This window comes from Centropristis striata, chromosome 10, assembly GCF_030273125.1.
Source record: "Centropristis striata isolate RG_2023a ecotype Rhode Island chromosome 10, C.striata_1.0, whole genome shotgun sequence".
Lineage (NCBI taxonomy): Eukaryota > Metazoa > Chordata > Actinopteri > Perciformes > Serranidae > Centropristis > Centropristis striata.
Window position 1 is genome coordinate 35748079 of NC_081526.1, and position 16157 is coordinate 35764235.

Genomic DNA, 16157 nt, shown 5'->3' on the forward strand with positions numbered 1-16157 from the left:
ACATGTAGACATTCAGGAAGAACTCAGGACGGTCAAAGTGATCAATGATAGGTATTATGGTTTTGCCAAAAATGCTTTCTGTTCGAGGCCAGAAATTCCAGTCTGTCCACCTCTGCTGTCACACTGCCGGAACAGGTGTCTTTAATTCTGTTGATTGCTTTGATCTGATTGCCTTTGATCTTTGATGTGATTACAGTTACAGATACACACACACACACACACACACACGCGCGCGCGCGCGTAAGCACGCACACTCCGCCCACATGCATACACATGCTTCAAACACACACACGCGCACGCACACACACACACCGGCAGTAGCCCCCGTGGCCCTTTCAAAATTTCCCCAGAGGAAATTTTCTAGTTATTATTAGTATTTCTTCTTTTGATGACGACAGAAACAGACAGAGGAGGGAGAGGGGGGACATGCAGCAAAGGGCCTTGGACTCAAACAGCAGCTGGTCAGTGTGAACTCACTACAGGTTTTCCCTGGGGGACTGGATAACAATTTATACCTTAAAGGAAATGATTTTCTGAACGAGGGCTATCATCTCCCACATTTCACTTATTTTTCTGCTCTCAAAAGACTTGTTGGGGCTAATCAGTCTTCTCCCCTGAGGAAAGTGTGTGTTTGTGTTGATGAGTTTGGTGTGGTTAGCAAGGATCAGCCCTCACTAAAACACCTGGATCATAAATTAAATTATTTTGTTGTAAACATAGGCCATAGTTCAGCAACTTGATCAAACATTAAAACACTGTCTTCAAGTGTGAAATTATCTTTGCAGTATGTATGAAATATATTTTCTCTGCTAACAAGACAACAATGATTTTTCACTTGATTTTCACATGATTTTTTACAAGTTATGTATAATACATTAACAACACAGTGTGATTAATGAGTCTTGTTTACAAAGGTCATCATTTGATTTCGTTTTTTAATGTTTCTGCTAACATGTTCTTTCAACTCAAAAACTTTTTCTTGTTTCTTTTCATAACTGTTTTCAAATAAACTTCTATCATTCAAATAATTATAGACATATATTAGCCTGGCTAACACCAGACTATTCTCAAATGAGGTCTAGTCTGGCAACTAGCAATGGATTTCTCCGTAGAGGAGGTGTGGTTTACGATCCTCCACAGCCGTTTATTGGACGCTTAGAATGTCTATCAAAAGCGTCTGTAGGTAGCTCTTAGCCAATCAGATCAGTTATACCAGATGACGTAGTAGAGCAACAGAAAGGGATGTTTGTTGTGTGTGTCTGTGAGAGAGTGTTGTTTGCTGCTTTGCTCCTCCAGTTCTCGCTTTCTGCAAGATTATTTATTTTCACGCTTTATTCCCCCTCATGTCATTCAGCCACACACATCCACTGATTTTATGGGCAATAAACAAGCTGCTGCGGGCCTCTCGGCGGCTCCGCTGTCCGCGGTAGCGGGGCTATTAGCCGCTAGTGACGCTAATAGCCGCTAGCGACGCTAATAGCCCCGCTACCATAATGCCGGTGATCTCAGCGGAGCCGCCGAGAGACCTTTCGCCTTTCAACTTTCGCTCTAAACTATTTAAAACACCATCTACAGCTAAAGAGAGTTTCGCGTCTGCAGCAGCCATGTTGGATCCGGAAAACTACAAGCTTCCAAGTGCCGAGTAGTACGCGTCATCGTCTTGCCGTACCTCCCCGTTCTGTGATTGGATCCCTAAAACAGGGCTAAGAATGCTTCCTAGTTTCCAGACCGCCTGGAGGTTCGAAATTAAATTCGAGCGCGCAAGGCAGTCTGGGTATACCCAGGCTAGACATATGTAGTTATATGTACCATATGTTAAATACAGTATAAGTTAGTCATTGAAACTGTTATTGAAATGTTTTTAGTCGACAGAGGCTAATTGAGACTCATTTCAATCACTATTCCAACATACTTTACTAACAAAATAGAAAGCATATGCCTTTTTCAGTTTTCTTGCAAGATTTGATTTTAAAATTCACTGACATGAAAACATGAAGAAACAACTTGACGGTACTATCACATTTATGTGACCTAACAACATTCTTATATAAAAATGTGTGTGTTTCTTTACATGTCACACTCTCTACAGTATGTTGGCGTCACAGGAGTCAGCCTGCAGGAACTTTAGTGAAACAATCAGCTTAATAGATTTTCTGAACCAGGGGTAAAAAAGTGCATAGATCAGAGGGTTCAGACACGAGTTGAAATAGAACAAACACATTACAAAGGCATTAGTTGAAGCATTGAGCATGGTGTCCTGGCCTGTTAGTGCAACACAAAAATATGGGCAGATACATATAAGAAACACAACAATAACAACACCAAGAGGCCTGGCTGCTTTCAGCTCAGATTTTTGTGCAGTTACCTTGTCTGATTGTTGGACTGTGACAGCAGCAACATTAGACCTCATGGCACGAGCCTGAGACACAGCCACCACAAACACTCTCATATACAGAACTATGATGACAGTGACAGGACCGAGAAAGGTAAAAAAAAAGATCTGCAATCCCTGCAGCATAATCAAGAACAACCACACACTCTCCAATACAGGAGTTATAGCTGCCTGGGTGTATAAAATTATCCTTCATTGCGAGGGTATTATATAAAACAGAGCCCATCCAACACAGACAAACACAGACTTGAACCTTTTTTTCTGTGACTTTGGTGGAGTAATGCAGAGGCTCACAAATAGCCAAGTATCTATCAACAGATATAAGCACCATGTTTCCTACTGAGGCAGAAGTAATAATGTAGTCTGATATATCATAAAGAATACAAACGAGGTCACCAAAGTACCAGCAGCCGTCTATGAGCGTAACTTGAAAGACCATCAGGAGGCCAACTAAGAAATCTGAGACAGCCAGAGAGAGGAGGATGAGGTTGGTGGGAGTGTGGAGCTGCCTGGAGGACAAGAGAGAAACAAACATATCATTTTTGTGAAAATTATCATAGCCAATAAAAATCTATCACTGAAACACAAATACACATTCACCTAAAGTGTGAAATGGATATGATGACCAGCAGGTTGAGAGTTACCGTGAGCAGAGCGATTGAAGACAATATAATGTAAAAAAGAATGGCTGCAAAGTGAGGTTGCTGGGTCTTCCTGCATGAAGTGTTGGTCAGTTGTGGAAAGCAGAGTTCAGTTTCTTCCAGGGTCTCCATCATCAGAGAGAGGAGAGGCTACTGAACACTGGCAGCTCTCTGGCTGCAGCTCTCTTTCAATTTTTCATATTGGGTTTATGTTTCTCCTCCCCATCCGCTCTCTCACTGTAGACTTTTCCTCTAGAGGTCTACAGTAAGTCTAGCCAGGTGACCACTTGGCAGTGTCCTTAAGCCTACTGCAGAGCATTGGTGTGATAGTATAACAAACCTTTGCACTGTTTCCTGATGCTACACTTTCTGATCATATAGAATGGCAGCCATGGCTTAGACCAGGGGTGTCAAACTCAAATACACAAAGGGCCAAAATTTAAAACTTGAATAAAATCGCGGGCCAACATTGAACAAATAAACCTTTTAATATATACCAAACATGTTTTGCTTTAACACTGAATATGGAACCAGCAACGCTTATAAACATACAATATATAACTAAATAGTGCAGACATGCAAATCAAATTTCAAATAAAAAACACATCAATGTCATTAATTTATTAAATAAAAATTAAATAAAAATCGTATGCCTCTTTTCTATTTGCATCCTTCTGATTTAAATATCAAAATAAACTTTTTCAACAGGTTAACAAATTCTGCCTTTCTTTTCGACATTTTTGGGAAGGGGTAGCTCAGAGACAGCTCTAGCTTGAGGTTGCTATGACGACTGTCACAGAGGAGCGCGTTTCTGGGTCCTGTCCTGATTGACACGCCAAAACAACAGCAGGGCATTGTGGGATTTGTAGTATTAGCGGTAAATGCGCTGTATAATACCGGCAGGTCAGCTTTTATAGTACAATAATTATATAATAATTTGGTATTGCCTCGCGGGCCAAATAAAATTACACTGCGGGCCAAATTTGGCCCGCGGGGGCCAGAGATTGACACCCCTGGCTTAGACGCATATGTATTTCTACATGGGAACATGGGTAGTCCATGAACAAAGCTGATCTCCTGACAGAAATGGCAATGTGTGTTTCCATCCAACAATTTAGGATTTTCAATCCTCAAAGTTTCAAAGGTCAACTGACCAACTAGACAGAAAGGTTTCACACAAAGGCTATAAAAGGGGAAACCTCCCTTTGACCTATCTTTTTATTGGACACAGCAACTGTGCTGCCAGCCAGCAAGAGGCCCAGCTCTCCATGTACCCTCATCCCTTTATCCCCACTACCCTACATGCTGAATATACATGAGTATATGAAGTCCATTCTCATGCTCATGGGACAGTTTGCCCCCAGAGACATCAGGACCACCTCTCTGCAATTGTGGGTCATGTGAGGAAGTCTGTGAATAACAGCAAATGGAGTACCCAGCCTTCTTGGATTCTCTGGGGGGCATACTGAAAAGGGTGCTGACTGAGGACTATATAGTTATATTGGGGGACTTCAACGCTCACATAGGCAGCTATGGAGAAATCTGGAGGAGAGTGATTGCATTGGGAGTAACATCCTCCCTGATCTGAACCTGAATGGTGTTTTGCTATTAGACTTCTGTGCAAGTAATTGATTGGCCATAAGAAACACAATGTTTAAGCATAGGATGGTTTAAAAAATGTTCTTGGTAACTGAACACCCTTCCACTTTCACCTCTATAACAGACCATGTTCAAATTCTCCATTGTGGACGCGACTGCGAGGTGCTGTGTTCAGTGACAGGAAGATAACTGAAGAAACTGCAGATTTAAAATGAAGGCCTTTCAAGCCTGATTGGTCCTGGGGTATCGTGAAGCAGTGGATGGGTACTGGTCCACCAGAAGGGCTGTCGCTGCTGCTTTGGCAATCACCAAAGCAAAAAATGAAGATGTTCTAAGTAGTTTGGCAAGGCCATGAAGAAAGACCCTTGGTTGGCCTCAAGGAAGTTCCAACAAGCCATTAGATGACTCAAGAAGGGTAAGCTAAGCTTGGCTCAGGCTGCATTCAGCAGAGAACCACTGACCTGAACGGGGGATATCATCGAGTGGTAAAAGAACACCCAGAGGAATTCCTAAATCTGACCAACATGTCCCCTGAGGAGTAGGCAGAGTCTGAAGACCCAGGGGAAGACTAGTGTTGGGGTTTACTTGTGCTCCAGACCTGAGCACCACTTGTGTGCGTCTCACAGTTCAAAAGTGTGTTAAGATGGCTGTTAATAATAATTATCATGAATAATTATTGATGATATTAAATTATATGACTGGATTTACTTTAAGTCACCTCGAAATAGGGCATCACTCTGTATAACAAAGAAAAGAGCCAATTCAAGTAAATCATGGACCTGCACTTATATAACGCTTTTGTAGTTGCTTTGCGACCACTCGAAGCGCTTTACACTACAGACTGCGCTCACTCACCCATTCAAACACACATTCATACTGGTGGCAGAGGCTACCCTAAACGGTGCCACCTGCCACCATTGGGAATTCATTCACACATCAATGAACGCAGCATCAGGAGCCATTTGGGATTCAGTATCTTGCTCAAGGATACTTCGACATGTAGGCTGCCATGGTCGGGGATCGAACCACCAACCCTCCGATTGCTCTACCAACTGAGCCACAGCCGCCCCAAGTGTGTCCGTCAAATAAGTCCCATAAAGTTACTAAACTATCAATTTGGATCACTTATTAATAATAAACTTAACAATGATAGCCAAATTACTAGATGAATATTTTTGGAAAGGTTGAAGGATATGGAGTTTTTCTAATGGAAGAGGTTGGCGTCATTCATACATGTATAACATTAAAAGGACAGCATGTATATTCCAGAAATCATTCATTCAAAAGTAAAGCAAAATTAGCAAAATACACTCTATCTAATCTAAACAGACTATTTGTAAATGAAGAAAGGCGATGGCTTGTTACGTTTTGAGGTGTAGACGTCAGAACAAAGGACCATGTGCAAACTTTGAATTCCTCTTCAAATGTGTATGTCTGTGTTGGAAAACAAATTCAGTATATGATGCATAAGTATATTGTGTGTGTGATCTTGTGGTGCCAGGTTAGAAAGAGAATGGTTAGTTTGCATAGTGGCGTGGTGTCGTTTATGTCCCAGTAGTCTTGATAGTGTGCAGACCCAGATACTGGTCTTTTCAACAGGCCCATGGATAAAAAGTACCCTCAAGTCAGGATACTATGTCAGTAATGTAATGTATTAACGTGGGGTTTATTGTATCTGTATGTGTCTAAGCAGATCATTGTATATTGCTTCCTTTTTTGGAGGCTCAGCTTTAATCACATCACTTTGTTTGTTTTGAAAATCTATCAAAGGCATTTCAAATAACATTTTAACAGATCCTACGAATAATAAATATGGCATCATAAATATACTTCACACATATGAATGTTAGTTATGTGAATTTATGTCCTATAATATATATACAGTTCCTCATGAATATTATAGAAAATAGAAAGTAAATGCTTATATAGTTCATTTCCCTCTCTGGTCCATGCTGGTGTCTCTTCTATGCCCCTTGTTTTGAACAAATACACATGTTAAGCTAAATTCACAGCGTAAGTTAAACTGTGAATAAAAACATTCATTTTTCATCGCCCATACAAAAACAAAAATGATAAAAAGCTGACAATGAACAGTAGAGGTTGTCAAAACGCACATAATTCTGACTTTTAATTGTTTTCACTTTCTCTATGCAACTTGAAAGAAGGTTAATTAAGCTGTGCAAGAAATCCATACATTGCTTCCAATGATCAGCAGACTCATGCAATAACAAAACATATTTCTGTCCCAATGCATAAAATGTATTGTTTTTTCAGTAATTCCCCATATGAAAAATAATCTGCCTCTCACATTTGATTTACATTATGTCTAATAATTTTGCCTTCACAACAGCATTTGGCAATAGCCTTTCTTTTTGTCCAAACATCTTTTGACGTCTTTGACTCATGAGATGTCTCACAAGACTTCATGTTGGTGGCTCCCCTTTCTCTACAGTATGTTGGCCTCACAGGAGTCAGCCTGCAGGATCTTTAGTGTAACAATCAGTTTAATAGATTTTCTGAACCAGGGGTAAAAAAGTGCATAGATCAGAGGGTTCAGACATGAGTTGAAATAGAACAAACATATTACAAAGGCAGCAGATGAAGCATTGAGCATGGTCTCCTGGCCTGTTAGTGCAACACAAAAATAAGGGCAGACACATATAAGAAACACAACAATAACAACACCAAGATTCCTGGCTGCTTTCAGCTCAGATTTTTGTGCAGTTACCTTGACTGATTGTTGGACTGTGACAGTAACAACATGAGACCTCATGGCACGAGCTTGAGACACAGCCACCGCAAACACTCTCATATACAGAACTATGATGACAGTGACAGGACCGAGAAAGGTAAAAAAAAGATCTGCAATCCCTGCAGCATAATCAAGAGCAGCCATACACTCTCCAATACAGGAATTATACCTGCCTGGGTGTTTAAGATTATCCTTCATTGTGAGGCTATTATATAAAGCAGAGCCGATCCAACACAGACAAACACAGACTTGAACTTTTTTTTCTGTGACTTTGGTGGAGTAATGCAGAGGCTCACAAATAGCCAAGTATCTATCAACAGATATAAGCACCATGTTTCCTACGGAGGCAGAAGTAATAATGTAGTCTGCTATTTCATAAAGAATACAAATGAGGTCACCAAAGAACCAGCAGCCGTCTATGAGCAAAACTTGAAAGAACATCAGGAAGCCAACTAAGAAATCTGAGACTGCCAGAGAGAGGAGGATGAGGTTGGTGGGAGTGTGGAGCTGCCTGGAAGGACAAGAGAGAAACAAACATATCATCATTTTTGTGAAAATTTTCATAGCCAATAAAAATCTATCACTGAAACACAAATACACATTCACCTAAAGTGTGAAATGGATATGATGACCAGCAGGTTGAGAGTTGCAGTGAGCAGAGACATTGAAGACATTATAATGTAAATAAGAATGGCTGCAAAGTGAGGACGCTTGGTCTTCCTGCATGAAGTGTTGGTCAGTTGTGGAATGCAGAGTTCAGTTTCTTCCAGGGTCTCCATCATCAGAGAGAGGAGAGGCTACTGAACACTGGCAGCTCTCTGGCTGCAGCTCTCTTTCAATTATTCATATTGGATTTATGTTTCTCCTCCCCATCCGCTCTCTCACCTTTTCCTCTAGAGGTCTGCAGTAAGTCTAGCCAGGTGACAACTTGGCAGTGTCCTTAAGCCTACTGCAGAGCATTGGTGTGATAGTATAACAAACCTTTGCACTCTTTCCTGATGCTACACTTTCTGATCATATGTAATGGCAGCCATGGCTTAGACGCATATGTATTTCTACATGGGAACCTGTAGTCCATGAACAAAGCTGATCTCCTGACAGAAATGGCAATGTGTGTTTCCATCCACCAATTTAGGATTTTCAACCCTCCAAGTTTCAAAGGTCAACTGACCAACTAGACAGAAAGGTTTCACACAAAGGCTATAAAAGGGGAAACCTCCCTTTGACGTATCTTTTTATTGGACACAGCAACTGTGCTGCCAGCCAGCAAGAGGCCCAGCTCTCCATGTACCCTCATCCCTTCATCCCCGCTACCCTACATGCTGAATATACATGAGTATATGAAGTCCATTCTCAGGCTCATGGGACACTTGGAGTTTGCCCCCAGAGACATCAGGACCACCTCTTTGCAATTGTGGGTCATGTGAGGAAGTCTGTGAATAACAGCAAATGGAGTACCCAGCCTTCTTGGATTCTCTGGGGGGCATACTGAAAAGGGTGCTGACTGAGGACTCTATAGATATATTGGGGGACTTCAACGCTCACATAGGCAGCTATGGAGAAATCTGGAGGAGAGTGATTGCATTGGGAGTAACATCCTCCCTGATCTGAACCTGAATGGTGTTTTGCTATTAGACTTCTGTGCAAGTAATTGATTGGCCATAAGAAACACAATGTTTAAGCATAGGATGGTTTAAAAAATGTTCTTGGTAACTGAACACCCTTCCACTTTCACCTCTGTAACAGACCATGTTCAAATTCTCCATTGTGGAGGCGACTGCGAGGTGCTGTGTTCAGTGACAGGAAGATAACTGAAGAAACTGCAGATTTAAAATGAAGGCCTTTCAAGCCTGATTGGTCCTGGGGTATCGTGAAGCAGTGGATAGGTACTGGTCCACCAGAAGGGCTGTGGCTGCTGCTTTGGCAATCACCAAAGCAAAAAATGAAGATGTTCTGAGTAGTTTGGCAAGGCCATGAAGAAAGACCTTCGGTTGGCCTCAAGGAAGTTCCAGCAAGCCATTAGATGACTCAAGAAGGGTAAGCTAAGCTTGGCTCAGGCTGCATTCAGCAGAGAACCACTGACCTGAACGGGGGATATCATCGAGTGGTAAAAGAACACCCAGAGGAATTCTTAAATCTGACCAACATGTCCCCTGAGGAGTAGGCAGAGTCTGAAGACCCAGGGGAAGACTAGTGTTGGGATTTACTTGTGCTCCAGACCTGAGCACCACTTGTGTGCATCTCACAGTTCAAAAGTGTGTTAAGATGGCTGTTAATAATAATTATCATGAATAATTACTAATGATTTTAAATGATATGACTGCATTTACTTTAATCCATCCATCCATTTTCTTCCGCTTATCCGGGGCCGGGTCGCGGGGGCAGCAGGCTAAGCAGGGCATTCCAGACGTCCCTCTCCCCAGCCACAACGTCCAGCTCCTCCTGGGGGACCCCGAGGCGTTCCCAGGCCAGGAGAGAGATATAATCCCTCCACCGTGTTCTGGGTCTTCCCCGGGGCCTCCTACCAGTTGGACGTGCCCGGAACACCTCTAACGGGAGGCGCCCGGGAGGCATCGTTACCAGAGGCCCAAACCACCTCAGCTGACTTCTTTCGACGCAAAGGAGCAGCGACTCTACTCCGAGCTCCCTCCGGATGTCTGAGCTCCTCACCCTATCTCTAAGGCTGAGCCCAGCCACCCTACGGAGGAAGCTCATTTCAGCCGCTTGTATCCGCGATCTTGCTCTATCGGTCACTACCCAAAGTTCATGACCATAGGTGAGGGTTGGAACGCAGATGGACCAGTAAATCGAGAGCTTTGCCTTCCGGCTCAGCTCCTTCTTCACCACGACGTCCGGTACAATGCCTGCATCACTGCTGACGCTGCACCAAACCGCCTGTCCATCTCACGTTCCCTTCTACCCTCACTCGTGAACAAGACCCCGAGATACTTGAACTCCTTCGCTTGAGGCAGTACCTCTCTCCCCACCCAGAGGGGGCAGTCCACTGTTTTCCGGCAGAGAACCACGGCCTCAGACTTGGAGGTGCTAACTCTCATCCCAACCGCTTCGCACTCGGCTGCAAACCGCCCCAACGAGTGCTGGAAGTCCCGGCTTGATGAAGCCAAAAGAACCACATAATCTGCAAAAAGCAGAGATGCAATTCTAAGGTCACCAAACCGAATCCCTTCCTCCCACCCGGCTGCGCCTTGAGATCCTGTCCATGAAAACCACAAACAGAATCGGAGACAAGGGGCAACCCTGGCGGAGGCCAACACCCACTGGGAATGTGTTTGACGTTGTGCCGAGTATGTGGACACAGCTCTCACTTTGGTTATATGGGACCGGATAGCTCGTAGCAACGAGCCCAATGCCCCATATTCCCGCAGTACCCCCCACAAGACGCATATGTATTTCCTTAACAACTATAGACCGATTTCCAAGTTATGCATTTTGTCCAAGGTCCTTGAAAGACTTGTAAATGATCAGTTAAAGGACTTCCTGCATACAAATAACATTCTCTCTCCATATCAGTCTGGATTCAGGAAACAGCACAGCACCATTACAGCTTCCCTTAAAGTCACAAATGACATTTTAGAGTCACTAGATCATAAAAACTTTTGCACAGCTCTCTTTGTTGACCTTTCCAAGGCTTTTGACACAGTGGACCATCACATCTTGGAAAAACGTTTGTCAGACATTGGGTTGTCCAAACAAGCTGTTGGTTGGTTTGCAAATTACCTGTCCGACAGTTGTCAATGTGTCTACCATGATGGCTGCTCTTCCAGTATTTTAAATGTCTCTTCTGGTGTTCCTCAGGGCTCGGTCTTGGGTCCAATTTTATTCAGTATCTATGTTGATGTGCTGGGTCGAAATGTTCCCAATGCCAAATTTCATTTCTATGCCGATGATACGGTTTTATATTGCTGTGGTTCAACTCTAAATCAAGCCTTTGACTATTTGCAGACAGCTTTTAATCTTTTGGAATCCCAACTGATCGACCTGAAACTTGTTTTAAATGTCTCTAAAACTAAACTAATGATGTTCACCAACGGCAGGAAGGTCAGTGATCCTCCACCCAGCATATTTTCCTTGCAGGGAAACCAGATCGAGTTGGTTACACATTACAAGTACTTGGGAATTTTAATTGATGACCGCCTAACTTTTAAAACCCACATTGAGAGCCTCATCAAAAAGCGGAAAATTAAGCTGGGCTTTTTCTTCAGGAACAAGTCATGTTTCTCCTTTGCTGCAAGGAAAAAAATAGTTTCTGCTACCTTTCTCCCTGTGCTTGACTGTGGTGATCTGTTGTATATGCATGCCCCTGTACATTGTCTTCAATCCCTTGATACTGTGTACCATGGTGCCTTGAGGTTTGTTACAGGCTGCAAAGCTCTCACACATCACTGCTCCTTATATGCCCGGGTTGAGTGGCCGTCCTTAGCCGCTCGCAGGTTAACTCACTGGCATTGTTTCATTTATAAGGCCATTCTAGGTTTATTCCCCACATACCTGTGTGACTACATTAACAGGATCCATAGCACCTACAGTCTTCGTTCCAACGATACATACCGGTTGACTGTTCCCAAAGTCCGCACCATACTCGGTAAACAGGCTTTTATGTATCGGGCTCCCTCATCCTGGAATCTGCTCCAGAGCAGTCTCAATCTGCAGGACCTTATTATGGTCACATCCTTTAAAAAACTCTTGAGAGATCTGGAAGCAGACTTGTATCGCCTTTGCACTTGTTTTTTATGATGTCATGATCTTGTACTGTCCATGCCTATCTTACTGTGTTGTCTGGCTTGCTTGTATTTTATTGTACGTTCATGTTTTATTGTCTGTTCCTGTCATGTTGCACTGTCTGTCTTATTGTTGTAAGGTTTAACCCTGCTGCTGTCTTGGCCAGGCCTTCCCTGAAAAAGAGGTATTTGTGTCTCAGTGGGACCGACCTGGTTAAATAAAGGTTAAATACATTTTTTTTTTAAAAGACTCCCTGAGGGACACGGTTGTAGGCCTTCTCCAAGTCCACAAAACACATGTAGACTGGATGGGCAATGACCCCTCCAGAAGTCTCGCAAGGGTAAAGTGCTGGTCCGTTGTTCCACGGCCAGGATGGAAGCCGCATTGTTCCTCCTGAATCCGAGGTTCGACAATTGGCCGGAGCCTCCTTTCCAGCACCCTGGAGTAGACTTTTCCAGGGAGGCTGAGGAGTGTGATTCCACGGTAATTGGAACACACCCTCCAGTCCCCCTTTTTAAAAATGGGAACCACCACCCCGGTCTGCCACTCCACTGGCACTGTCCCAGACCTCCACGCGACACTGAAGAGGCGTGTCAACCATGACAGCCCAACAGTGTCCAGAGCCTTCAGCATCTCAGGGCGAATCTCATCCAACCCTGGCGCCTTGCCGCTGGGTAGCTTTTTGACTACCTCGGCGACCTCTGCCAGGGATACTGGTGAGTCTTCCCCTGAGTCTTCAGACTCTGCCTCCTCTACAGAGGACGTGTTGGCTGGATTTAGGAGTTCCTCAAAGTGTTCTTTCCACCGTCTGACGACATCCCCAGGTCGGGTCAGCAGGTCTCCGCCCCCGCTGACCACAGCTTGGGCCAACCTCCACCTGCGGGTTCTTGGGTTGCCGCCACGACAAGCACCGACGGCCTTCAGGCCACAGCTCCTACCAGCTGCATCAACAATTGAGGCTTTGAACATGGCCCATTCGGACTCCATGTCCCCAACCTCACCCGGGATGTTGGAGAAATTCTTGCGGAGGTGTGAGTTGAAGACCCTGCAGATAGGGGCCTCCGCTAGACGTTCCCAGTTCACCCACACTACACGTTTGGGTTTGCCAGGTCGGTCCAGCATCCTCCCCCGCCACTTGATCCAACTCACCACCAGGTGGTGATCAGTTGACAGCTCTGCTCCTCTTTTCACTCGAGTGTCCAGAACATGCGGCCGCAGATCTGACGATACGATAATGAAATCGATCATCGATCTTTGGCCTAGAGTGCTCTGGTACCAGGTACACTTATGAGCAACTCTATGTTCGAACATGGTGTTTGTTATGGACAATCCATGACTAGCACAGAAGTCCAATAACAAAACACCACTCGGGTTCAGATCGGGCAGGCCGTTCCTCCCAATCACCCCCCTCCAGGTACCATCATCGTTGCCCACGTGAGCGTTGAAGTCTCCCAGAAGAACTATAGAGTCTCCAGGCGGTACCCCTTCCAGGACACCACCCACAGACTCCAAGAAGGCCGGGTACTCCGAACTGCTGTTCGGTGCATAGGCACAAAAAACAGTCAGAGACCTTCTCCTCGCGACTTGCAGCCGCAAGGAGGTGACCCTCTCGTTCCTCGGGGAGAACTCCAACACAGCGGCGCTCAGCTGGGGGCTTGTGAGTATCCCCACACCCGCCCGGCGCCTCTCACCCTCGGCAACTCCGGAAAAGGAGAGAGTCCAGCCTCTCTCCAGGAGTTTGGTTCCAGAACCCACGCTATGTGTTGAGGTGAGCCCAACTATTTCTAGCTGGTAACGCTCCACCTCCCGCACAAGCTCGGGCTCCTTCCCCGGCAGCGAGTTGACGTTCCACGTCCCCAGAGCTAGCCGCTGGAGCCGGGGGTCAGCACACCCAGGTACCCGCCTTTGCCTGCTGCCCGACTCCCACTGCACCCGACCCCTATGCTCTACTCTGCGGGGGGTGGGCCCACAGGTCGGCGGATCCATGTAGCTTCTTCGGGCTGAGCCCGGCCGGGCCCCATGGACAAAAGCCCGGGCACCAGACGCTCGCCTGCGTGCTCCCCTCCCGGGTCTGGCTCCAGGAGGGGGCCCCGGTTTACCCGTGCCAGGCGAGGTGCGCTGATCTCTCATGGTCCGCTTCATAGAGGTCTTTTGAATCGCTCTTAGTCTGGCCCCTCCCCTGGGACCACTTTGCCATGGGAGACCCAACCAGTAGCTATTGCTCCCGACAACACAGCTCCCAGGATCACTGGAGCACACAAACCCCTCCACCACGATAAGGTGCCGATTCTTGGAGGAGGGATTTACTTTAAGTCACCTCGAAATAGGGCACCACTCTGTATAATAGAGAAAAGAGCCAATTCAAGTAAATCATGGACCTGCACTTATATATCGCTTTTGTAGTTGCTTTGAGACCACTCAATGCGCTTTACACTACAGACTGCGCTCATTCACCCGTTCACACACATTCATACTGGTGGCAGAGGCTACCTTAAACGGTGCCACCTGCCACCATTGGGAATTCATTCATACACCAATGAATGCAGCATCAGGAGCCATTTGGGATTCAGTATCTTGCTCAAGGATACTTCGACATGTAGGCTGCCATGGTCGGGGATCGAACTACCAACCCTCCGATCGCTCTACCAACTGAGCCACAGCCGCCCCAAGTGTGTCCGTCAAATAAGTCTCATAAAGTTACTAAACTATCAATTTGGATCACTGATTAATAAAAAACTTAACAATAATAGCCAAATTACTATATGAATATTTTTGGAAAGGTTGAAGGATATGGAGTTTTTCTAATGGAAGAGGTTGGCGTCATTCATACATGTATAACATTAAAAGGACAGCATGTATATTCCAGAAATCATTCATTCAAAAGGAAAAGCAAAATTAGCAAAATACACACTATCTAATCCAAACAGACTATTTGTAAATGAAGAAAGGCGATGGCTTGTTACGTTTTGAGGTGTAGACGTCAGAACAAAGGACCATGTGCAAACTTTGAGTTCCTCTTCAAATGTGTATGTCTGTGTTGGAAAACAAATTCAGTATATGGTGCATAAGTATATTGTCTGTGTGATCTTGTGGTGCCAGGTTAGAAAGAGAATGGTTAGTTTGCATAGGGGCGTGGTGTCGTTTATGTCCCAGTAGTCTTGATAGTGTGCAGACCCAGATACTGGTCTTTTCAACAGGCTCATGGATAAAAAGTACCCTCAAGTCAGGATACTATGTCAGTAATGTAATGTATTAACGTGGGGTTTATTGTATCTGCAGCCATGTGTCTAAGCAGATCATTGTATATTGCTTCCTTTTTTGGAGGCTCAGCTTTAATCACATCATTTTGTTTGTTTTGAAAATCTATCAAAGGCATTTCAAATAACATTATAGCATCATAAATATGCTTCACACATATGAATGTTAGTTATGTGAATTTATGTCCGATAATATACAGTTCCTCATGAATATTATAGAAAATAGAAAGTAAATTCTTATATAGTTCATTTCCCTCTCTGGTCCATGCTGGTGGCTCTTCTTCATGCTGGCTCTTCTATAACCCTTGTTTTGAACAAATACACATGTTAAGCTAAATTCACAGCGTAAGTTAAACTGTGAATAAAAACATTCATAATTCATCGCCCATACAAAAACAAAAATGATAAAAAGCTGACAATGAACACTAGAGGTTGTCAAAACACACAAAATTCTGACTTTTAATTGTTTTCACTTTCTCTATGCAACTTCAAAGAAGGTTAATTAAGCTGTGCGAGATATCCCTACACTGCTTCCAATGATCAGCAGACTCATGCAATAACAAAACATATTTCTGTCCCAATGCACAAAATGTATTGTTTTTTCATTAATTCCCCATATGAAAAATAATCTGCCTCTCACATTTGATTTACAATGTCTAATAATTTTGCCTTCACAACAGCATTTGGCAATAGCCTTTCTTTTTGTCCAAACATCTTTTGACGTCTTTGACTCATGAGATGTCTCACAAGACTTCATGTTGGTGGCTCCCCTTTCT

The 16157-nt window shown here is 44.2% G+C and overlaps 1 protein-coding gene and 1 pseudogene across 1 annotated transcript; both read right to left on the bottom strand.

The window, feature by feature from the left end:
• Nucleotides 1-2083: 2083 nt before the first annotated feature.
• Nucleotides 2084-3165, bottom strand: LOC131979376 (trace amine-associated receptor 13c-like; annotated as a pseudogene).
• A 3913-nt stretch (nt 3166-7078) lies between these two features.
• LOC131979386 (trace amine-associated receptor 13c-like) lies at nt 7079-8163 on the bottom strand. Its single transcript, XM_059343349.1, has 2 exons — nt 7991-8163; nt 7079-7895 (listed from the first exon to the last, which is right to left on the bottom strand). Exons 1-2 carry the CDS (start codon nt 8161-8163, stop codon nt 7079-7081), a joined length of 990 nt encoding a protein of 329 aa, XP_059199332.1.
• Between the last annotated feature and the right edge of the window lie 7994 nt (nt 8164-16157).

Coding starts and splice junctions, on each gene's coding strand:
- LOC131979386 (XM_059343349.1), bottom strand. CDS start 8,163: ATGGAGACCCTGGAAGAAACTGAACTCTGCATTCCACAACTGACCAAC. Junction 7,896..7,990: donor ATATCCATTTCACACTTTAG/GTGAATGTGTAT, acceptor TTGTCCTTCCAG/GCAGCTCCACACTCCCACCA.